This window comes from Pteronotus mesoamericanus, unplaced genomic scaffold (genome assembly GCF_021234165.1).
Source record: "Pteronotus mesoamericanus isolate MK-2021 breed Mesoamerican mustached bat unplaced genomic scaffold, CSHL_Meso_final scaffold_36, whole genome shotgun sequence".
Classification (NCBI taxonomy): Eukaryota; Metazoa; Chordata; class Mammalia; order Chiroptera; family Mormoopidae; genus Pteronotus; species Pteronotus mesoamericanus.
In genome coordinates this window covers 14,781,920-14,806,807 of record NW_026555313.1, presented here as the reverse complement: position 1 = coordinate 14,806,807, position 24,888 = coordinate 14,781,920, and the positions used below count along the sequence as shown (strand labels likewise).

At 37.3% G+C, this 24,888-nt stretch overlaps 1 protein-coding gene and 1 pseudogene across 1 annotated transcript; both read right to left on the bottom strand.

Moving 5' to 3' along the window:
* Positions 1 to 3,627: 3,627 nt before the first annotated feature.
* FDX1 (ferredoxin 1) lies at positions 3,628 to 24,237 on the bottom strand. Its single transcript, XM_054592520.1, has 4 exons — positions 23,788 to 24,237; positions 19,198 to 19,322; positions 8,694 to 8,823; positions 3,628 to 4,198 (listed from the first exon to the last, which is right to left on the bottom strand). The coding sequence occupies exons 1-4, from the start codon at positions 23,994 to 23,996 to the stop codon at positions 4,084 to 4,086; spliced, it is 579 nt and encodes a 192-aa protein (XP_054448495.1). The 5' UTR covers positions 23,997 to 24,237; the 3' UTR covers positions 3,628 to 4,083.
* LOC129086020 (myosin regulatory light polypeptide 9-like) lies at positions 13,684 to 15,318 on the bottom strand (annotated as a pseudogene).
* Positions 24,238 to 24,888: the final 651 nt, after the last annotated feature.

The following is a 24,888-nucleotide window of genomic DNA, read 5'->3' as shown; positions in this document are numbered from 1 at the left end:
CCTCTTTAATATAGTGGAAACTACCTGATCTCTCAAGAAAACATTCCTATGTATCCTGACTCCAGACAAGTTAGGGTTAGGATGCAGGCTCAGTATACAGACCTATACTGAGCTCAAATAGTCTCACCCACAAACAGGTGACTGCCACAGAGCAAAATGCAAGAAGCTTATTCCTTATAAGACCAGGTTTTGATTAATTCATGATATATGAGTATATTATATACCTACTATGAGCTAAATACTATGATAGACAGTCCAGTTACAAAATTGAACACAACCCAGTCCTCATTCTTAAAAAGCTTAATCTATCAGGGAGAATATATAACAAGTGCCAATGTGTTTTACATAATGTTATATAACACATATAGTAAATGCTATAGAGGGCTATCTGAGGCAGAGTACTGGGACAGATGAGGGAGTGATAACGACTCCTGGGATAAATCAGCCTGAGTGTTAATGGTTTCAGAAATGACCAGTAGACAAAGGAAGCCAGAAAGACACAATGGCTCTGCTTAATTTTATAACACTATTATCAAATCAAGTCTAAAAAGTAAGTGACAAATACATCCAGGTAAGATAAACAAATGGAAGTCAAAAAGAGAAAGAAAACATTGATTAGATGATTTATTACTAACAGTTTTTGCAAAAGTAATGTCTCTAACTGTAAGATCTTTCCTGTCAACTTCTCTCCTCAGTTGCTTCTGGTAGGTTTCAATTATATTTTAACTTCGTTTCTGTCCTGCTACAACCACATTCACTCGTCTGCTAGTGAGCATGTCTTTCTCCTTCCAGCTGGCTTTCTTATTTTTCAGTTTCTAAAAACTTAGAAACAGAAAAAAATCTGGTAAAAATAACTTGGTATCATGTGATTAAAGGAATCCTTTTGCCGCTTCACCAAGATCTTACATTTATTCTTAAATAGTGCTCCAATAGGAAATGAAGTTCCTATGTAATGTCTGAATGTCTTTGAATGGTTTACACTTAGAATAAGTTTTCACACACTATTTTAAATGCATATGTAAGACATTATTCCTTTTTTTTTTTTTTTTTTTTTTTTTTTTAATAGAGTGATAAGTTATCCTGTAAAGAAGAAAGCCCTCTAACAAATTCTGGTCCAAAATGTGGTTTACCTTATGCTCTGGTTTCTTTTTAGATTGCATAAATCTTTTTGCCTTTTACAAAATGTGGTTTACCACAATATTTCAGGTAGTTTAAAGGAAGGAAAAGCAATTAGAAGAGTTGTAAAAAGGAAGAAAAGAAGTACAGAAAAACATATAATAAATCTAAGTTTCCCTTAGAAAACAATCTTTCAAGTGAAATGTTAATAGTTCTAATGAATGCAGAATTACCATTACGGAAACCACTTGAATTACCACCCAAATGATCCTTAAATAGTTATACAGAAAATAGAAAAACTGTCCATTAAGACAAAAATTAGATAATATTTTCACAGTGAAAGTTAGGCAAAGCTTTTGGAAAGTTTTAGAATGGTTCACTTAAAAAAGTAATCTAGGAGTTCTGAATTACTTATGTAACTAAAGGTTGGTTTTATCTGTGAAAACCACATACAATATTAAGTATTAGCACATAACCAACAATTATATAGAGTATTAGACCAAAGGAAGACGACTTTTTTGGCTAAATGACAGAGAAATGTAAACTAAATTATATAGCATTGAAAGACAGCCCACCACTATTCCCTCGGATTTAAGTCAACTATCAAGGCGAAAACTGTTGGGAGAAGAAAACACAATACAACAGTAAAATCTAGTCCCTCTTAAAAGGTTTAGAGCACTGTTAGTTAAAAGGCCAATTTTCACAGGCAATGATGTAAGTTAACTGAAAAATAATGGTTACTGTGGTGGCTTTAAAACATGTATGCAAATTCTTTGACATCCCTCTGTTCAAATGATGGGCCAAGCTTAGCATCTCACATCTAATGAAAAAAAGTCAGAAGTGATACTGTGTAACTACCATGACTAAGTCATTAAAAGATACAGCTTCTGCCAGGCATGCAAGCTTTCTCATGCTGCTGTCTCTTAGAACCCAGCCATCATATCGTGAGGAAGCCCCGGTCACATAAAGAGGCCACCTGTAGGTGTTCCAGTCAATAGCTCCTGCTAGAACCCCACCTGACACCAGCATCAACTTGCCAGTCCCATGGGGGAATCACCTGTCTTCAGGTGATTCCAGAACCTGGCCTTCAGGTGTTCTCGCTTTGGCCCCAGGTACTGTGAAGCAGTGAAGAGCCATCCCTTCTCTGAACTCTGAATTCCTGACCCATACAAATGGAGACAATAAAATATTATTGTTGTTTCAAGTTACTAAATTTCGGGGTAATTTGTTTTGCAGCAACAGATAACAGTTACCTGAAAGCACACACCCTTAAACATGGAAGAAATTTTTTTTTTCAAACTGAAAAAAATAATCTTTATACAAACCAGTTTAGGAGATTTAATGTTTGGCAGATTTTATTTAAATAATACAATTAAACTTCCTTAATATAAACTTTTCTAATTTGAAATCTGAGGAAATTAGAACATAAATTTTAGAGTGGTTAGGCTGAATATCATCATTAAAGGTCTAGAAAGGAGAGTTTAAGTAATCCACCAAAGAATACATGGAGAATATTGAAGCTAATAAAGAGAACTAAAATAAGTACTTTAAAGTACAGCGCTCTCCACATAGAAGGCACTTGATCGTTACAAAATGTCAAATGAACATTAGAAGCCCTAAATTTTTCCTAACCACTTCTTACACATTAATTATTCTATTTGGCAAATCGGTAAGCTTAGTTTGAGCAAATTATTTGTGCATACGTATATTTTATCTTTTCTTAATTAAAGGTGAGCTCTCTGAGGGTATCCTTGTTCATCTCTGTATTCCCCAATGGACATAACACAATGTTGTACATCAAATACTGTACTTAAATATTTATGCAAATGATCAAACTGCACAGATGGACCTGAAGCTAACTCAAGGGTCTTATAGTTTACTTTTTTCTTTTATTTATATGTTCTGTCCTTCCCCCAGAATTAGTCCAAGCTAGTTGATGTATTATTGTATTTCCAAGAGATACTGCATACCCCTTTATCATCATTTACCAGTTTACTCATAGTAAAGATAAAATTACAAATGGTTGCCATGGAATTGGTCATCTGTGGTGATCAAGACACTCCCCCTCGTCCTCAGAACTGTGCATACTGCCAAGCTCGCCAAACACTGGGCAGCTCCGTTCAGGTCAGGCTGTGCAGTGCGGAAGCTGGCTCATTTCCTCGTGCAACTGAGGACAGAGAAAACCTAATCCATAAGTTCTCTGTTCTGTTACAGGAAGAGATTTATAGACCAGCATTAATTTTTAAAATATTACAAAGACCAACCATTCTACTTAAGACAGAAAAGAATAAAGACACCTAATTTTTTGTTTATTCCTCCAACTTTTTGTTATATTGCCTATGCTCAGACTTACACTTTTCACTGAATCAAAATTCTGAAATATTTATGTATAAGGTTACAGTTGTCTTTGAAGTTAATCAGTTCACTAAGCAAGTTTTTCCCATACACATTCTTACTACTTATACTTAATTCCCATACACTTAATTACTACTATAAATAAGATATTCACAATTTCTCTAGTTGTAATCTGAACATTTAATTTGTAGTAACAAGATGTGGGGTCTAGTACAGACTTTCCAATTCACTCTAAGGCCACAGACAAGCCATTTTAGACCTCTGCCTTCATCCACATCTAACAGGGATAATACCTTTTCAAACCTACTTTATAGGCAAGTAAGCATAGGATTTATGTGAAAATATTTTGCTGAAGTTGCTAAACAAACACGGTAAAGTAGGAAATGTTTTATTATACTATTTTCTAATATTTGATTTCCTTTTAATAATTTAACCAAAATAAAGATTGCATACTTTTGAACTACAAAATGTAATAGTTATACAAGGTGAATTAAAGTAGTAAAGCTGGTCATAATAGTAAACCCATTCATCCATGCTCTCATTTAATTACATTATGAAGTAATAATTATAAAAAGAGGTAAAATTTTGTAGAATATTCCTATTTATTCTATCCTAGGAGTTCTTGCCCATATCCATGGACTGTCGGGCGTCGGCCATGGCATCAGGTACTTGAACAGTCATTTTGTCCATAGACTTTGTCAAACAGACTTGGCAGCCCAGCCGGGATCTGTATGAAAAAGAGGGAGGTATGGTTTAGTACTAAATATGTATTATTCATAAAACAATGCAGCAGTATAGAAAACTTTCTTACCCAAAGAAGTTAGAAATTTATTTATCTTTTAAATTTCTATTAAGTTGAAAAAGATACATTCAACTCTCAACTAGAGGTTAACAAAATGGGAACATGAAAAACAAAAAGCCTAGTGGACTGAAGCTTCATTTTAGTCTTCAGTCTCCATCATCTTCTAATTGTTTCACCAGAACTACTGCTTTTTGGTGAAAGGACTGACAGGAAATAAAATAATCAGAGGCAGAACAGTGGGGAAGAAAACAGGTTTTAGCAATCCCAAGAAAATGATTAATCAATTCCGAGGTAATTAAAATCATACAGACAATAGACACTTTAAAATAAGAAATTGGGAAGTCATCAATTATCAGATACATATTTTCCCCACACCTTTAACATCTCTAAAATCAAAATAAATCTTAAAATCAATGACATCATACAATCATTGTGAGGCAGTAGTCTCATCAGAGCTGCAAACTTGGTTACAATATTCATGTAGGTGTCTCTTCAAATGAGTTATGAGAAATATGTTACTACTACATGTGTTGAATTTAATTATCAGTCAAAATTAGTGCAAAGGGTTGTAAAAGAAAAAACTAAAAATACAAAAACACAGCAGAGTATACATTTGATATTTGTAGAAGTATAAATTTGATATTCATAAAGCAAGTATTTGTAATTGGAAGATAGCTATAATTCCATTTTCTTCTTCTTTTCAGAGATACTACCAATTTTATTTATACTTTCCTTTTTTAACAGATATACAAGTCATGCCAAGGTAATTCAAAATAGCTCTTTTACTCTGCAAAATTGGTTAAATGCTAAGAAAACTTTGTGCCCTATTCTTACTAGCACAAAGTTATCTTAGCATTTAACCAATTTTTCTTTCTTAGTTGCACACAAAAATAAATGCCAGTCTTACAATCAAATTGTCTTCCATTTGATGGAATATTATATGCAGATCTTGGTTCATGAACATATCTAAGCATTTACTAAACATCTAAAGGCACAGCACTAAAAAGTCAGTTGGGATACGAAGAACAGCAACTCACTTCAATCCTTTGAATATCTGACATGCTGGGCACTCGAGGCGGGCAAAAAGGAGGAAACAGGGATCAGAGCCTTAGAGCCAAATAGACCAGTGGTTCAGAATCCAGCCTGAACACTGCATGTACACTTTATTCAACTCTAACTAACTCTAACAAACACCTCCCCAAACCCCTCTAAACTCTAACAAACCCCTTCCCAAACTCTAGTTTCCTAATCTCATCCTAAAGATGAACAATAAACAGGTTCCTCACTGGACTACGGTAAGGATTAGTTGCTAATATGAGTATTAAGGAGTGAACTTTCAACCAAATAGAAGAGATAAGACACATTAGTAGATAATTAACATATGAGCTTGTGACAAATGCTAGAAAGTCAAAAGGTCTGAGGTAGAAAGCACTTCTGTCCAGGAGAGCTGGTGTTTCAAATGGGCTCTGAAGAATGGGTAGGAATTAATATTTTACAATAGATAAAGAAGGACATCTGAGGCAAAGGTAACAGAATTCCAGGTACGTGTGAGGCAATGTGGGTTTTTAGCTTGGCTGCTGCGCAGGGCACACAGGACAAGAGAGTGATGGGCTTGAAAATGACCAGGCCACAGACAGCTTTGAACGCCAATAAAAGAGTTCAAGTTTTAAGTGGTGAAGCAATGAGGAACCGCTGGGAAGTTTTGGAGTAAGGGAGTAAGTACAACCATGGGAAATACTGATTATTAATAGAAAAGGAAACCCCTTTCTACACTAGTTCCTATTTGTTTATTAGAAACAGCCTTGACAAACTGAGGTACACATGAAGCTCCACCTGCAAGGGAGAAAATGAGGCAAACCACTTTAGACCAATTAATTAGTGCTCTCGTGAGCCCTAGAGACACAGGTGGTTATTTGATAGCATTAGCCTTCAAGGAACTTTTAACTTAGTAAGAGGAACAGAGATAGAAAGAGCTGTCAGTGAAACCGGGTGGAATAAGTAAAAGGTGTGTTATGGAAATACAGGCAGGGGTAGCACTAAGAGCCCCTGCTGGCTCTCTGACCCTGGAAGGAAGGGCCGAGTCACAGAGTCACGCTGGGGCTGCTTTCTCCCCTGCTTCTCTACCTCCTTAAAGGTCTCTGGCTTGAAGGTCTACTCAGTGTAGAAAGTGCCTTACACATCTGGAGAAGACGACAGACAGCAGGTCTTCTTCCCTCATCTCACTATTAGTCCCACAAAATTCTGACACTCGTGCAAACCTTGAAGATACTTTCTCCAGTCACCCTTGTCATATATTCATTCCTGACAGTGGAATATACTGGCTGTTGTGTTTACTTCTAAGTTTGGGGAGGCATCTTGAAAAAAGTAAAAAATGAAGGGCTTTAGGCCCAAAATAACTGATTCAAATCAGGACCATCATTCTTTAGTTGTGCAGCCTTGAGCAAATTTCTGGCAACTAAACCTTGTTTTCCAACCTAGAAAATGGTGATAACACTGCCTAACTCTGATGGCTAGAAATAATCTTGAATTGACTGTGCATTACAGTAAGTACCTGACACATAAATTGGTATGATTATAGTTATAATGCTAACAACTACTTTTTAATGAATGCTTTCTCCACAGCACTTCATACAACAACCCTATGAAGTAGCTATTCTTATCCTCATCTTACAAATACAGAAATTGAGGCCTCTCTGTAGATTACCCATGGGAACTGGTGGCAGCAAGTGCTCACAGTCATCAAATACAGATTCACAGGTAATTCCTGAATCTCTCTTTCTATCGACCATTAATTCCACCATTAGCTGGTGATGTCCTATTAATAGTTAATGCCATAAAAGCTAGTCCTTATTCTTCATTTTCGTGTTCTAAAACTTCAGATTTTTATTATTAAAGTTCTTGGCTAGTTCACATTTACATTAGGTCTTTTGTACCTTTTGACATTTGTGCATCTCTTCTAACCCTATCTCTCCTCTAATTTTTTTTTTTTTCACTTAGAATATCACCTATTCCATGCACCTACAAAGTTATCTAAATAAAAGGGTAAGTAGTTGTATGAAGTTATCTAAATAAAAGGGTAAGCAGTTGGCCATGATTTACTCTTCCTATTAGGAGAGAAACAATTCTTAGAACCAAATTAATGCAATCTCTAAGTGTATTCTGTGTATTAACTATACTTTCTGAAAAAAAGCTGTTGACAGAGATGGTGGCACCTAAAGATGTGAGGGGGACAGACAGATGGCAGTCATAATCCGCTCTGCTTGGGACTCTACGGAGATACTATCTTCCTAGTTCCTCTCCCCAGGGTACTAGTCTCACCTCCACCAAGAGGGAAATGAACTACAAAAGGGATAAAAATCATTCTTCACCTCTAAATAAATACCAATGGCCTAAGCATTTTTGTGAAAATAAGAAAATCTATGTTTTTTAGCCCTGGCTGGTGTGCCTCCATGAACTGAGTGCTGGCCTGCAAACCAAAAGGTCGCCAGTTCGATTCCCAGGCAGGGCACATGCCTGGGTTGTGGGCCAGGTCACCAGTTGGGGGAGGTGTGAGAGGCAACCACACACTAATGTTTCTCTCTTTTTCTCCCTCCCTTCCCCTCTCTAAAAAATAAATAAAACCTTTAAAAAAAGAAAGAAAATTTATGTTTATTAGATAAGATAATTTGTTAAAGGTCTAACAAAATTATGGTAATATAATACACATGAAGTAAAACTATTATTATTACTATTATTTTTAATTTTTTAAAAAATTATTTTTCATTAGGGTCACCAACTTATAAACACCAAAGCCAACCTTACATGAGCCCTCATTATCTTGCCTCTTAAAACAATAAATCAACTAGCTACTCTCCCTAACTCCAACCAAATTATATAATTTTTAAGAATAAGGCATCACTTGGTATCACCCAATTGCTGCTTTAGATATCATTTTTAAGAGTAATTCTACCTATTAATTAATAACAATTATAACCTCTGACTGATGTAGTTTAATGTACACTTAGAAATAGAATGTTTCTAAGTTAATGTTAACATATCATAAAAAGCATTAGATTTAATTCCAACTCATTAAATTGTGATAAATATTCATGTTAACATAATACATTAACATAATACCATAAAAAGCATTAGATTTAATTCCAACTCATTAAATTGCGATAAATCTTAAATTTCTGGAATAAAAATAAACTAGGAAAACTTTCGTTTTACTTTAGTAAAAAGGAAAGTTTCTTAAGGGCTAAACTGTAGAATAGTGAAAACAGAGAAATGTCATATTTTATATTCAGAGTCTATAACTGCTATCTATTTATGCAGAAAGGACAGTATTACACACAGAGGTCTGGTCTTTGACAGACATGAACTAATAACACCTTTACCTTCCCAGACTATCAGTACAACTGAAGTGGTCCTAAAATCTTACCTATCTGTTAGCCCGTATGCCAGATCAAGCATGTCATTCTCCTCATCAGTGATTGCGTCTAATTTCTCATATATGTGTTTTTCAAAGATAAGGTGACAGGTAGAACAAGCCAAGGTTCCCTCACATGCACCTAAAAAAGCAACAGACATTGAACATATTTTGCTCTACATTAAACACAATTTAAAATGGGTTTGAATTAAGTAAAGTTAATTATTTGTATATTTTGGAATCAGCATTGGCATACATAAATAAGACTTTATTTCCGAATAATGAGAGGGACAACTCCCTACCCCCATACACACTCAATTTAAAATCATTTTCACATATTATTTCAAAAAGATTCTGGAGCGCTCAACACAATTTATGAAGCCTTGTGGTATATAAGAGGAATTAGAAAGCAACCAAACCTGCATCTAAATAAAGTCACACAATTCTTCCCTCTTGGTCTTTCCTTGTAATCAGGACAGAATCAAATAAATTCACTTTAAGAGTCACATTGGTTTTAAATAATGAGATATTTCTCCTGTCTCATATTTTATCTATTAACTTAATAGTTATTTAACCAGTGCCTATCATATGCCAGGTGCTGTGAAAAAGGGAAATGACTGAATCTGTTCTGCATATCCTTTTCCCAGGGGTTACCAAACCTTTGCTCAAAAACTCCTGAGAAAGAAATCTACACCCATATAAGCCAACCAGTTTTGCATTTGGCTTCCACTGAGCTAAAGTCTGTAACTCACACTTCCACCAGATAATCCAATACTATCCCAAAGAATCCAATCCTTTCCCCCCACCCCATCTTTACTGAGATATAATTGACAAATAAAGTTGTAAGATATTTAAAATGCACACTGTGATGATTTGACATACACTGCAAAAGTATTCTGTCATCTAGTTAACACAGCCATTATCCATTTTTAGTGAGAACATTTATGTTCTATTCTCTTAGCAATGTCAATTTTACAACAGTGCTATCAACCGTAGTCATGTTATACTTTAGAGCCTCAGACCTTAATTATTTTACAGACGAAAGTTTTTACTACCTCTAGCCCCTAGCAAACACCTCTCTACTGTTTCTATGAAAATTTCATTAACTATTTAATGAATCCTTCTTTTAAACAACAGCTTTTCAGATATTTGCGACTGTCCTTCCTTCTCTAGGCTGAGCACACCCAAGTTTCTCACATGTTTCTTCTATAGCGGTTGTAAACCCCTTCCCTCAATCTGGTTGGGCTCTTCTTAAACTGTGGCAGTCAGGAGGGTCTGACAAAACACAATTGTGCACAATTGTTCTTGTTACATTGCAACTTAAAAATCGTTTTTCTAGTTTGTTTTTTAATACTAATTTTTTAAGTCATTAGACAAATTTGAAGATTATAGACTCCTAGGAGTTATTTCAGTTTGATTTAGATTTTCTTTTGGTCAATAAACAACACATAATATATGTAAGATAACTACCAACTACCATCAATAACTTGCAACCTTAATTTTCCTCTGAATGGATAGAACATTTTAGAAGAATTGTTCCCTCATAATTTAGTCCTTTGTGATTCATCTTTTGTTACCCTTAAAAAAAAAAAATCAAGAAAGAGAGCCTTCCTTAAATGTTCATTTTTATAAAATCTAAGTAACAAGGTTAAGTAGAGAGAGAACACAGAGCAAAGCACAGGAATAATAGCGTGGGCTCTGCAGCCAGACTCCCTGGCTTCAATTCCAGCTCCACTTTTACTAAGGGCATCAGGTTGGGCCACCTAACTTTTCATGCCTGTTTCCTCAACATTTTATCTTCACCAACATCACATAGTAGTTGTGAGAATTATATATGAGTGTGTGCTTAACATACGAGTACGTACTTGCAACCCATGACTGGTAGATAGTAAGCACTATACAAATGTTGGTAATTATTATTATTTGAAAATTATAGAAATCTTAGAGTAATTCAACTTTCTTTTTATAAATATAAAAAGAATTAAACGCAAAAAGTTGAATAAATACATTAAAGTCATACTATTAAATACTAATTACAGATGGGTCATGACTTCAGGTAAGTTTTCCAATGCTGGAGACAACAGGTTCATTTCCACTCAATAATCTAAATCACCTTACTTACATATTAAATATAATACACAAATATACATACACACCAACTAGTAATTTGAACAAGTATCTTAGTTTTCTATTTTTGTGTGAATTTGAAATATTTCACATAAAAGATAAATGGATATACTTTACTTAAAAAGGCCTTTCTCTGCATAAAACAAAATACACACACACACACACACACACACATATATATATATACACCCCCCATTCTACCCCACCCCCACAGATACATATATCAAGTTCGAAAACCCCTATAGTAAAAGGAGAATTGGTGTAGTGCAACCTTGAGATTAGGGGTCCAGGCTCTACATGGACCTACCACACCATCTGCTGTGTCCTGGGCAAGACTCTCAGTTTTCTTCTCATCTGTATAATAAGAGATTGTGGTAGATGATTTCTAAGGGCCTGTTGGCTCTAATATTTTATGACTCTATAGAAAAGTATTACCATTCTAAATGGATGTATTCAATAAATATATACTTATCTTCATTTCATTGTTTATCTTATCAAAACCCATGCACACAGATGATGTAATATAGAACTGCATACCCAAAACCTATATAATTAATTGCACTAACCAATGTCACCCCAATAAATTCAATTTAAAAAATACCCACTGAAGACAAACTCAAAACTAAAATGGCAAATCCCTCAGGAAATCCAGCCCCCTTTTGTCTTCAAAAATGTAGTCAAACAACCCTTACAAAATATACCCAGCAACTATCTTCAGATTTGTTATTAAAAAAACAACCTGAAAACTGCAAGCCAAGTATAACAGAAGATGCAAGGAAAACAACTCACAGTCCAGGGCAAGAGGTGTGTGAGGGCTGCAGGAGCAGCAGACCACTTGCTTTCTAAGGAGCTTGAACTTGTTCCATAAGCCCATTGTTCTCCACTGTTTCCCAACACGCTGGGTGGGTAACACAGGCTCAGTAAACTGTCTTTCATGATGGGTTACCAGAGATGACACTGGCCAAGGGTTTATGAATGAACCCATCGCCCCTCTTCCAGACCCAGCCCCTGGAGATTGTGGGTACGAACCTGTGCCCCCGGTTACAGAGAGCTGCAAGAGGATCCTGAGTGGGAGAGTGACGTAGCATACTTTATTTTGGATAGATCTCACTGGTGGTTTTGTGTAAAGGACGAATCTAAGATGAAAAAGAAGAAAAAGCCAAGAGATTTCAAAAAGCGAGAGGGGGGAAAGAGGAAAGGAAGGATCAGAGGCAGAGAGAGCCAAGGTGAGACGCCCTTCTAGAAAAGCAATCAAAATAAGAATGTCCCAAATGGTAGACAGAAAACCAGAAAAGTGCAATGTCAGATAAGCCGGGGGAAGAAAAGTGCATACAATATAGTCTCAATCACCCTAGAAGGGAGAGAAAAGTCCAAATGCCCATAAATCCTAACAGAAAGACTTAGGACATTTGTTTTTGTACCTCCTGGTCAGATGAAGTAAGGAGTTACTTACCATCCATCCAACTCTTCAAATGCTTTAAATTCTCTCTTCCCTAGGAAACTCCAATTCTTCTAACCTTTTTAAAGGTTTCTTTTCATTCTCTAATATCATTTTTATTGCCCTCTCACGAACCTTGCCAACTGTTTCCACATCTTGCTTAAGTTGCCAAGCTCAGAGCTGAAGAGAGTATTTGAGTAAGAATTTGACAAAGGTTGAGTGTATACAAATTAACTTTTTGGTTCCTACAAGCTAAGTTCCTATTACATGTTCTAGTCCCATGTTTATTCTTTAAATAAATGTATCACATTCATGATCCCTCATTATTTTACAGTCCCTTTCAAACTTTCTCCACTATAAGTTGAGACCAGGTACATTTTTTTTATTCCTCATACTAAAAAGAAACTTCAAAATTCAAGATGAAATCAACTCTGCCTGTATAAGATGGCTAACACTGAACCAGAGAAACATAATGGTCCTATTGTGATACAAGTACTACTATAGAAAAAAAAACTCTGCAGCAAAGATTTACAAGACACATCCTTCTCAAGTACACATAGAACACTGCCCAGGATAGAGTCCCTATTGTGTGGTATATAGTGAGTGAGTGAGTGAGTGAGTGAGTGAGTGAGTGTGTGTGTGTGTGTGTGTATGTAGTAGGTATGACCAAGTAGTTAAGGTGTTCTTGACCTTGCATTAAAAGTTGCAATGCATTTTCTCATAAAACCAAACTGTAAAGAGTGATTAAGTAGTTATGAAGAAATAGGTTCCATAGGTTAGCATGAAAATTTTGACACCATATATAACATGATTTCCATGAGAAAGTAAATTGCAAATGCCAGGTGGCTGACCTAAAAATGGACTTGGAGAATAAAACTACTCATAAAATTGGGAATGTCTGTTGTTTTTATTCTTATCACATACACAAAAAAACCACTACAAAACAAGCAGTGAGAGGCAAACTATAAAAGGGAAAAGGGTACAAAAGTTACCATTACATAGCCTTCAATCTAAAACTGATAGTTGATCAGAATATGAGTACAATAATAAAATGACACATGAAGAGATGGGGACTGAAAGTGTAAAAGTTATGTGACTTATGCTTACTTACTGCTTATATATAGTCTAGAGCAGTATGGGTAGCTGTCGGTTTTTAGTATCTTTATTAGTCGTTGGTTTTATAAGAGTAAATTAATGAGGGAAATATGTATATGTGTGTATGTATGTATAAATGCATTTATCTGTGTATCTGTGTATACAGATACACACATATGTCTATGTATTTATATATACAGATACACACATACATTTATGAGGGATGCAATCTCAAAGATTTTGAAAATTGTTTAAATCTCGTAATTTGAGTTATTTTCTCAATGAAACAAAATGTAGAGAAATGGGTTCATAGTTCATAAATCTATAATCCTCATATCACATTTTTTGGTTTTTAAGTTTTCATCATAAAGTTTAATTATGGTTCAGAAAAAATTGAGTGAATACCTTTATCTGAGAAAGTATATTGACTTGTGTAGACTACAGTTATAGAGTGTGGGAGGCTTGTAAGTTAAATAACCCTATTTTCTATTCTGAAAATGACAAAAAGTCCCATTTCCAGTCTGATTATTCAGATGCATGTGCCCGAAATGGCTGAGAATAAATACCACAAGAAAGGCAAAAACTGTAAAGCTAGAGCATGCTATAGGCTCTAAGGGAAAGTCTCAGAAATACCCAAAGTGGCGACAAGGAACATTTTGGCTGGAAGGTGGAGTTCTTTTCAGTCCTATCTGTCTTTTGCTCCATGTTTAAGGATATGTATGAACTCAGTGTATTGAAATTTCCTTTTTGTCAATAGGTGCTTCTCTGTATAGGTCATCCACTTCCTTGTCTGTAAACCAATCTCCTATTGTTGTCAGCAGTTCTCTCAGGTAATCTTCCTGAATGGTGCCAGTTGCTTCTTCATCGAAGCAAGCAAAAGCATTTCTGATGACATCTTCTGGACCTGTGCCATTTAACTTTTCACTAAACATCATGAGGAACATGGTGAAATTTATGGGACCTGCTGCTTCATTCATCATGGCACTAGCTACTCATCAGCTGGATTTTCCTCAGGAGGCATGAATATCATGTAAATCTTCCTTGTCGACAAAACCAGCACTGTTCTGATCAATCATGTTGAAGGCCTCTTTAAAACTCCTGACTCTGTGACTGGTCAAACATGGCAAGTACATCAGAGGGCACGCGCTGGGGGCACTTCCTGGTGGTCTTGGTCCTCATCCTTTTGCTCCACATGGCAGTGGTTAGATCCTTCCATAGCCGCAAGAATCCAAGCGCTTCAGTGATCCTTCTCACTGCCCTCCCTGCCGCTATCACCACGATTCTACACCCAGAGCTGTTAAAATCCCTCACATTTTTGTTTAAAATTATACTTGGGTACAACAAACATTTGAAGTAAAACTTTTTACATTATTATATCCACCTTTCAAATAATTAAAAATACTACATGCCTTAGCACAAACAATAATCTGACTTACAGACACATTACAGCCATACAGATATCAGCTCATGGTGACAACATTTCATCCATCATCCTTACTTATTTATACAATTTTCATGAATTTACAGGTATACATGCTTTAGTGCTGTTTTTATTTTGTCGGCATTGGGGCTAATGATTCAGAGTTCTTTCTCCTACATTAATAATAATATGTATAATGACAAGTTTTTGGCTTGCTTTATAACATTTTGTCACATCTAACTTCTAACTTCCAAAATAACTCATTTTCAGATGTATTTTTCAGCATTATCATATAATGAATGCTTGGCTGAAACTAGGATAAGCTTTTAAAATAATATTAAATTACAATCAGATCACAATTTAAAATATCAGCACTAGAGTCAGCAAAATTACACAGGCATTCAGATGTCTGTAAACAGCACAGTTCCTAAGATACTAACAAGAATGGCAGGTATTTGTTTACCAACCAAAGTGGCACCACTTTAGCTGCAGTAGGAAATGTAAAATTTAGAGTTCACACAGCCTGCCAACTTGAAATTATGAGATTCCTGACAACAGTTTTGGGTTTTCACAGCAGTTTTGATTTTACTAGAGTAAGAACCTTAATATTGTTAATCTGCACAATTTCAAATTTGTATAATTTAAAAATTACATTAAGTATAAATAAGGCATGATTACTGGCTAATTTCAAAGTAGGTAATGAATAAAACTTTTCGACTGAACTTAAAAAAAAAAAAAAAGACGAGTAAGCTTTTGTACAAATGCTCAGAAATTCTTGCCGTTAGGTTTATTCCCAGAGAAGTCAAGATATCTGCACACTATTTCATGTAATTTGAGTTTTTGCCAACAGGGAAAGGCTGTTTTGTATGTGTATATGCAAGTGTGCATGCACATGTATCTCACATTAAGATCACTTTGTGGATCTATTATGATGCTGAAAATACAGATGGGCCACACTTAACCCCTTTCCCAAACAAAACTCCACTGGATAGCTGTCGGAATATATATTAAAAATGTGAAACTACATATAAATATAAAATCTAATTTTATAAAATAAAGTTTGACCTAGAATAGTCAGAAATACATTATAATACTAGGAAGTCAATAAACATGATAGGAATATAGGTTTATATAAACATCATGATCTCCCAGTTTGAATAATTTTCCTCAAAACAGACATATGAAGAATATAGGTAATGCAGAAGAAAACAAGGAAGTTTAATAAAAATAGGTAAATTTAGCCTTGACTAGTGTAGATTGAGTGCCAGCCTGTGAACCAAAGGGTCACCAGTTCTATTTCCACTCAGGGCACAGTCTGGGTAGTGGGCCAGGTCCCCAGTAAGGGACATGCAAGAGGCAACTACACGTTGATGTTTCTCTCCCTCTCTTTCTCCCTCCCTTCCCCTCTGTATAAAAATAAATAAATAAAATCTTTAAAAAAAAAATTTTTTTTAATAGGTAAATTTGATCAGAGATGTGTAACTGCCCCCTAGTGACAGAATATTACAGTACACTCCAAAAACACACAGAAGTTGGAAATAAAAATGCTTATAAATATGCATTGCTTCCAAAATTTACAACTGTTCCTTTTTAATCATTTATCCACTCATTACTTCACTTCATATACACTAAGAGATAAAACAGGAATGATTTTATTCTTCATTGCAGTCTCTTGGGAGAAAGATGCACAAGTAAACAAAGAAATATATAATTAATAAACTGTGATAAATGCTATGAAAGAAATGAACAGGATACTGTAATGGAGAATAATGAGTTTAGGCTAATAAGAGAAACCCTATGGTACTGGGTGACTGGGCAAAGCCTCACTAAGGAAGTAACATAAAACTGAGACTAGACACATACAGGATTTTCAAGGCAGGGATGGGGGAAGTATCCCAGGAATTAAAAATTGTAAAGTTTATACAAAATCTCAAAGGTAAAAATTTTGAGTGAGTTCAGCTCTTGAGAAAAGACCAGCACAGCCAAAGTGAGAAAAAGAGTAAGTAGAAATGGGGATGGAGGGTACCCAGATTGGGCCAGATAAGGCAGAAAGGTAAGGAATGTGGATTTTAGCCCAAGTGAAATGGGATGTTATTCATGGTCTTTAATCAGGGGACATGTCTAATGACAAATCGCCCAGCTCCTCGGCTCAAGAGCAGAAGATGGGCACAGTTCTGGATATATAGTAACCAGCCAGCCCCAAGTCGTGACTTCAGGGATAGAGAGACTAGGACACACTTTGAATAGAAGACATACTTCGGTCTACGGCCATACCACCCTGAACGCGCCCGATCTCGTCTGAATAGAAGACATACTTCGGAGACACAACTAACAGGAGCTGCTGATGGACTGGAGGTAGGGGATGGGGTAGAAGGAAGAATAAAATGGTCTCCAGTTTCAGGCTTCAACAGCTGAGTGATGCTCATTACTGACAAAAAAGACTCAAGAAAGGACAGGTTTCATTTGCAGGGGCGGGAGGGATCAAAAGTTGTTGTTTAAGTATGTTGACTTAAAAATACCTGTGCAATTTCCAAGAAAAGATATAAAGGAAGGATGCTGGGTCTTTAGTCCAAGGCTCAGAAGATGTCTGAGCTAACAATGTAAATTTAAGAGTTTATGGGCATCTAGGTAAGATTTGAGGTCACAGAACGGATGAGATCACCCAGGGAGAAATTGTAAAGAGACTCTGTACTTAGCCTCGTTTAAGTATAGTGTTCATCTGTGAACATGACTTAAAATGAACAATATTTAAAGGGTCTCCTGTATTCAGTTTTAGATTAATAAAATAGCTTGCCCCCATGTTGTCACAATAACTTCTTCTATATAAGAATAACATTTCAGACTTCCTGATTTCTTTGCATCTTTATTCTAGATGGTGAATTAGGCTTAACCCACCTTTTGTGGACCTAGTTTAGCTTATCTCAAGTCTATATTTACATGCCGAAATTCTGGACATGTTAGGATCTTTGATCTTTAAAGGTTCTCTGCTAAGTCTGAATAAGTGAACGCAGAAGTCTTTGCCAACTACTGAAGATGGCGCTGGCATTAAATTTTTTGTATTTCTGGTATTTGGGGGTGGGGGAGATTCTTTTAGTAATTATCTCTGTGTGATGAGATCATGGTAAGTATTTTTTAACTGCATTTTTTAAATTTGCTATAATGAACAGTGCACCTTTATTACTAATTATGTTAATAGTAGCTAAAGTATATTTAAAGCACTTGCTTTTTACAGCTACTGCCAGATTTTTAAGGCTGGGGGGAGGAGAATGAGAGTAATCCAACTTAAAATGCCATAAATCCTACTGTTCTTACAAAGTAGGCACTGTGCTAAAGCACTTTACTTCCACATTCCATTTAATCTTTAACAATCCCATGAGGTTAGTACTATTATAATCCTATCTTACAGACAAAGAAACTGAGGCATAAAGATATTAAAGTGGCTTGCTCCAGGTGTCATGGCTAGTAAGTGACAATGTTCGTCAATGAATCACAGTCTATAATGAACAGTGAATCTGTATTAATAACTACGTAATTAATAATTGCTAACTTCTCTTTTTAGTACTTGCTTTCTATTTTTTAACCCTCACCCAAGGGTATGTTTATTTATTTATTTACTTATTTTTAAAGATTTTACTTATTTATTTATTTTTAGAGAGAGGGGAAGGGAGGGAGAAAGAAAGGGAGAGAAACATCAATGCATGGTTGCCTCTCCTGCACTCCCCACTGGGGACCTGGCCTGCAACCAAGGCATGTGCTGTAACTGGGAATCAAATGAGTGACCCTTTGCTTCGCAGGCCAGCACTCAATCCACTGAGCCACACCACCCCAGGGAGGATATGTTTCTTGATTTGAGAAAGAGAAGAAGGAAGAGAGGAGAGAAAGAAACAAAGAGAGAGAGAAAACATCAATATGAAAGAGAAATATCAATCAGTTGCCTCCTATATGCACCCCAACCAGGAATTGAACCCACAACCTAAGTACGTGCCCTGCCTGTGGATCAAACCTGTAATCTTTTAGTGCACTGGACAACATCCCAACCAACTGAGCCACCCAGCCATGGCTTAAGCACTTGCTTTTTATATCTACTATAGTTTTGAGGATTATGAACCATAATCTATCTGATTCCAGTCTATTTTCCATCACGGTGCTATGTACTACTTTTCATTTGTGAAAGAATTCAGAGAAACTAAGGTTAGTTTAAAGTGTAGCTAAATATGAACTCGTACAAGGAAGATCAATTATACACACATTTATAGAATATACCCTGTATATAAATTACCAATGAGTTATTTACCTAAATAAGCCATTCATTTTTTTAATTGATTCCAGAGAGAGAAAGAAATACAGATGTGAGAGAGACACTGATTGGTTAAACAAAGAATTGAAACCTATTCAATAGTTTCACTTAAAAATTTTAAGGAATATTTCATACTCACCAAAACCATCAATGTCTAGATTATTCTCAACCACAACATCTAGCAGAGAGTCACCAACTTTTCCTTTGGTTGTTAGTATTTCACCATCACGGTTTAAAAAGTGGACTGTTATTTTATCTTCTGAGCTGGAAAGGAAGCAGTCCTTTATTATTTTCAGTAATTTCAAAAGATACTTTAAAATAATTGTTTTAAGAGCGTGTAAGGTCAAAGAAACAGTGGTGTGTGTGTATGTGCATGCAAGTAAATATGCCCTTTTACAGTATTTTCTTTCCAAAGTTCATTTGGGAAGAAGACACCACAAAATCAAAGGCATGTCTATCTGCCCACCTAGCAGGAGAGCTCTGCCACCTTAAAGGAAATGGTAGCTATATCATTACCAAGGCTATGTATCTCGCTGTGTACCATCTCTCTCTGTAGTGGTCATGGGACAGTCATGTGAAAATATTTAGCAATCATTATCACTCATGAAACTCCATACTGCACTCAGCAATTTGAGTAACAGTGTCTCTATGAATGTGTCCCTAAAAGACCAGACCATAGCTGTGGAGAGCTTTAGAAAAGCAAATCATTCTGTCATTAATAGGACAATTGTGTATGTGTCTGATAGGTACTGTTGCTTACAGGCAGCAGTTTGATAGTTTTCTGAACATTTGAATATCTTACTTTGCTCCACACTGTGTACTCAAATATCAGAGATCAGAAAATATTATTTGTTTGTTTGAATCTGTGGGAGGATAAATATAATAGTTCCTTATGTGTTTTATTATAGGATGTTATATTATCTATCAGCTAGCTGACTTAAATTTCTTTCCCTTCCCACAAACATCACAACAAATTTTGGGAAAACAACTTATACAAGCAACTAGATATCCTCCACCATTGATCACTTTAATTTTTACCTCACAATTGAAAATACATACTTCAGCTTAAAATGATAGTTGTAATTTTCACAACAGCCAGTAGATGGTAACAATCCTTATCAAAGAAAATTTTAATGTAAGTAAAACCTAGAATTAAATAATTCCAGAGCTATAAATATCTTGTAAATTATCAAATTAGTTATTTCAACAATGAAAAAAGAGAATTCCATCAATTAAAAATTACCAAAAATATGTGTGAAAGTCCCTCAAAAGGGCATGTACTGTCCAACTTTTTTCCAGAGCAAAAAAAAAAAAGTTTTCAAAACAAGTATTCTGAATATTATTCATGATATTCCAGGTAGGATGGCTGAGAATGAAGAAACTCTGAAAACAGGAAGACCACTTTGTAAATTATTAAAACAGCACAAATTAAGCAAGGATGTAGGAGCTATTGGCTTAAGAGATAACCAGGAGGAAGAATTAAAAGGTTCTGGTGACTACCAATATAAAATGAATTGAGAGAGAGGGAAGAAATAATGCTGAGGTTTCCAGCTCAGGCAATTAGGGGGTACAGTTTAAGACAGGGTTAACAGAGGAAGAGAAGGAGCTTTGGAGAAGACAGAAATGAGTTTGAGTTTAGACCTGTTTAATAATAGAAAAAAAATAGATGAGAATATCCAGAAGCCAGATAGAAATATGGATCTGAGCCTAGCAGAGCAGTCTAGAGACTTGACATCATCAAACACCTGGTAAAAGTGCAACAGAAAGAATTCCATCATTTGTACTTGCTGATGAAAGCCACAGGTTTTAGGGTTGCTATTCTTCCAGAGCACTCCGGAGCGAAGTTATAGCAAGGTAATTCGAAGTCTCTTTTACCTCAGACCCCTCTTTAAAAATGGGTTAACAATGTATGCAAAATACACAACACAGAGTAGAGTTCAACAAATACTGATTAGTAACTTTTATTTAAAGTTTCAGTCATTTTGTTGTTAAGAAGCCTGAACCGCTGCTATGTATTAAGAGGTGTACAGTCCCAGAAAAAAAACAAAAACAAAAACCCTGCAGGGTAAGAGTACTAATAGGTTTACCAAAGGACAGGAGAGGAAGCAGAAATGAAAGAGAAAAGGTAATTCTGTCACTGAAAAATATGGATGTAAGAAACAGATGTAGATTCTGGCCCTAGTTCTGACATACACTCATTAGATGACCATAGGAAGCCATTTACTTCCTTCTGGGTAAGATGGGAATAAGATTGACTTCGCCAAGCTGCTAAGAGAAGAAGAAAGAAGATAGAGAAGAGAAAGGTTGTGGAAACTTTTTTTTTCCTTAAAGCATGATATAGGTACTTTACCCAAGTAATTCTATCCATTCACTATTAACAGTGTTAGTGAGTTTTGTAGATTTCTACCCCAAATGTAACTAACAGAAAGCTTTTAGCTGTTCCCAAGAAGGAAAGGATTTCATACACTGGGAAATAATTGTGATCCTTCCAAATTTACCATCAATTAATCAGTTAACACCACAAACAACTGTGTTCTTCATTTGTTACCCCTTACTCACTGCCATTTATTCTGCTCAACCACAGCAAACATTTTAACAAAGCTGTCAGGGTTAGTTTAACCAAGTTCAGGGATGGCAATTACTGTTGCTGAAACCCACCCTTTTGCCACCCAGAGTAGCCTGGGATGGTTGGTTTAAGAAAAGGGCCCCCCACCTAGGGCTCCCTACTTCCACAGCCACCTAAACTCTTCCAAATGACCCCACGGACTAAAGAATTACCAGCTATTATGGCGCTCAAAAACTACATGATTTTTAGTCCTGGTTTTGCCAGCAACTTAATATGGAATTTTTATTCCCATTTATCTACCTCACAGGACTTTCTCAAGAATCAAGTGAAATAATATATGGAAAGCTCTTTTCAACTTAAATCACTACAAAATATAAAGTATTGCGTCACGGTATTTTGGAGTTAAACTTCAAAGTCAAAACTACAGCTTCTAGACTGCTCTGGCCAATTGACCTTTGTATGGTCTATACCTGTGATGTCTGATACAGCAGCTACCAGCTACTGAGTACTGAAAAGTTCAACTGCAAAACTGATTCTTTAATTTTATTTAACTTTGGTTATTTTATACAGCCACATGTGGTTAGTGGTGATCATACTGGACAGCATAGGAGCACAAGGCCATCAACAGAAACTGTGCCAACGAGGGGGAAAGCGGATTATGAGGGAATCAATGAGGGGGAAGGAAGGATCATAAGAGAATAGAACAAATGTGCTTCCCATTAAGACAACTTCATAATACCCAGATCCAAACAATAAGGGGGGGGGCTTATTAATTTCCATTTACAAAAGCATTTATGTTGATTTAAACACATGTCCCAATTTATAAACAATTTTTTAAGGAAGCATCTATTGTAGAAAATAAGGCACCTGCTTAGAGGGGAGGTCAAAAGCAGAAGTGCAGGGAAAATAGGGAAAAATAAATCCAGCTTGCCTTCTCCATCATTCCCCTCACAGTAATGCAACAAGTTTACTGAGCACCCACTACATAATAAGATTAAGGGGGAAAAGAGGAGTAAGTCCTACACCCTATTCTCAGCTACCTCCTCAAGAAGAATTTGGAAAAAACAGATTACAAATCCACCAAATCCATCAGTTTCTCCCTACCTCCGGTTCTAGCTTCCTATTATTGCGTGCCTGCAGGGAATCAAAGAGCAGTTCTGCAAGACACAGGGCCCCAGCATGCTCCTATTCTCTGAAACGAGGAGCACATTTTATCTCTACCTAAGGAGATTATGTCTTTGAAAAACAAATATGCCCAAGAATATAAAACCTCAACATATTTGAGGGAAATTTTCTCACATCTCTTTCAACAATTAACACAAAACAACACTGGATGCTAAGAAGCTACTGCTGCTAACAGCTTACATCTGAGCCCTGCTATTTGCCAGGCACAAGGCTACCTGCATTACCTGTATCCTCTCATTTATTCTTCAAATAATCCTGTGAGACCTACAAAATTGTTATACTCCACTTACCAATAGGAAAACTGCAGTTCACAGAGATAGAGGAAGTTAGACAAGTTCAGCAGTACGTGCCAAAACCCATTTTAACACCCTGTCTAGCCAGACCCACGCGGCGGCTTTTAACGCTGTATCAACAGCGTTAAACGGGAAGAGAGCATAAAGGGAAGCAGGAAGGGTAAGTGGGCGTATGCTAACAGGCATTCCCCTGACAAAGAACTGGAGAGAGGATGTCCTAACATTGCAGGAGAAAGACTCAATAAAAAACTGCTGACCGGGATCTCAATGAGGTGCATCTTACGACGGCCACTGCAAGTTCCTGGAATAGCAAAGGCTAGATTTAAGCCAAAACACAAAGACAACCAGTGGCAGCACAGCGCCCGGCTTTCCTGAGGACTTCGGAAAGGAAAATCGGGGGCCCTGGGTCCCCGTTTCCCGCCCGGCGTCAGTGGCTCGCAAACTTTGCGGCGTGTCCAGGAAGACAAGTGACGGCGTCTAGCTGTAAAACAGGGTCGCGAGGAGAGCCGCGGAAAAGGCGGGGTAAGAGGCGGGCGGTTCAGGGCGTGTGACCGACGCGCAGGCGTCCGAGAAAAAAAAAAACAGCAGGGCCAAAATCAGGCCCGGCGATCGCGGTCGCCACGAGACTGGGGCTGCCCCCTAGAAAAGAAACATTTAAGCCCTCACGCGCAGGCCCGCGCCTCACCTGCAACGCGCCGGAGTCGACACGCTCAGCGGCCGAATCGCGAACGCGGAGCCGACCAGGCCTGGCTCGGCGCTCCCGCCCGGCCCCCGGCTTCCCGGGAGGCTGCCGGCTCCCGCGCGGGCTCCGGCGAGCAGCCGCCACCGCCGGACTGCGCCGCCGAAGGCCACGGAGAAAGCGTGCAGAAGCCCGGCGCCCCCCGCGGCGGCCATAGCCGGCGGTCTGGTAACTACCGGATGCGACGCAGGCCGGCCGCACAACAGCGGCCGCGAGAGGCTCCCTGAGTGCCGGCGGACACCAGCGCTGGCGCCTGACGCCCTTGGGCTTCGAGGAGGGTTCCGGCAGGCTGAGGTGCCAGAGAGGTCCCAGAGAGGTCCCTCTCGTTCCGCGCGGCGAGGACTCCGCTAACCTTCTTGGGTGACCTATAAATCCTTCAGCGCTCGGAGCACAGCCCTTCCCGCCCCGCCCGTTCACACGCCTCCCGCAAGGGTGTTTTAGGGGGCGGGGCTAAGACTTAGTGTTTTGCGGGGTTTTTTTAAGCTACTGACCAGGTTTTGTCTTAACCTTGTAGTTTTGTTAAGCGTCTAGAGTTGCCACGCCAATACAATAAATTTTAGAAGATAGCTGAACGTCTGACAGAAAGATACAGTGAAAGAGCCCCCAGTTAACCCGCTTTTCTTCCCCACTTGCCTCTTACTTCCCCGCCCACCATTAAAAAAAAAAATTACGGGGTAGATTGTGTCATCTCGAAGTTTAAATTAGGGTAAAAGGGAATTCTGGGCATTGTCAAACAAGGACAAATAGGAAACTTCAGACATCTCAAAATGCCAATAGGCATAGTACCCAGAGGAATAATTATGACTCTAAAATTATGGATGTTGACAACGAATAAATTCGGGGACGCTGGAGGAGTCAAGTAGTAATCCTAGGCCTGAATGGCAAATAAATGCTTTCTGAGTACTTGAAGTGAAACCAGAAAAGCTGACATTCATGCTGCCTTTCACCTACCAGACCCAATAAGCAGAGACAGGGATTGTCTCTGCTTTGTGGGCACTTAATTCAGATGGCCTGAAATCTGAGAAGATGGTGGATTTGTATCCTAAC

What these genes read in the sequence shown, in the direction of transcription:
- FDX1 (XM_054592520.1), bottom strand. Translation starts at nt 23,996, where the DNA reads ATGGCCGCCGCGGGGGGCGCCGGGCTTCTGCACGCTTTCTCCGTGGCC. An exon ending in TCGACTCCGGCGCGTTGCAG is followed by an intron (nt 19,323 to 23,787) that starts GTGAGGCGCGGG and finishes CTTCCTTTCCAG; the next exon opens with CTCAGAAGATAAAATAACAG. An exon ending in GCATACGGGCTAACAGATAG is followed by an intron (nt 4,199 to 8,693) that starts GTAAGATTTTAG and finishes TTTTTCATACAG; the next exon opens with ATCCCGGCTGGGCTGCCAAG.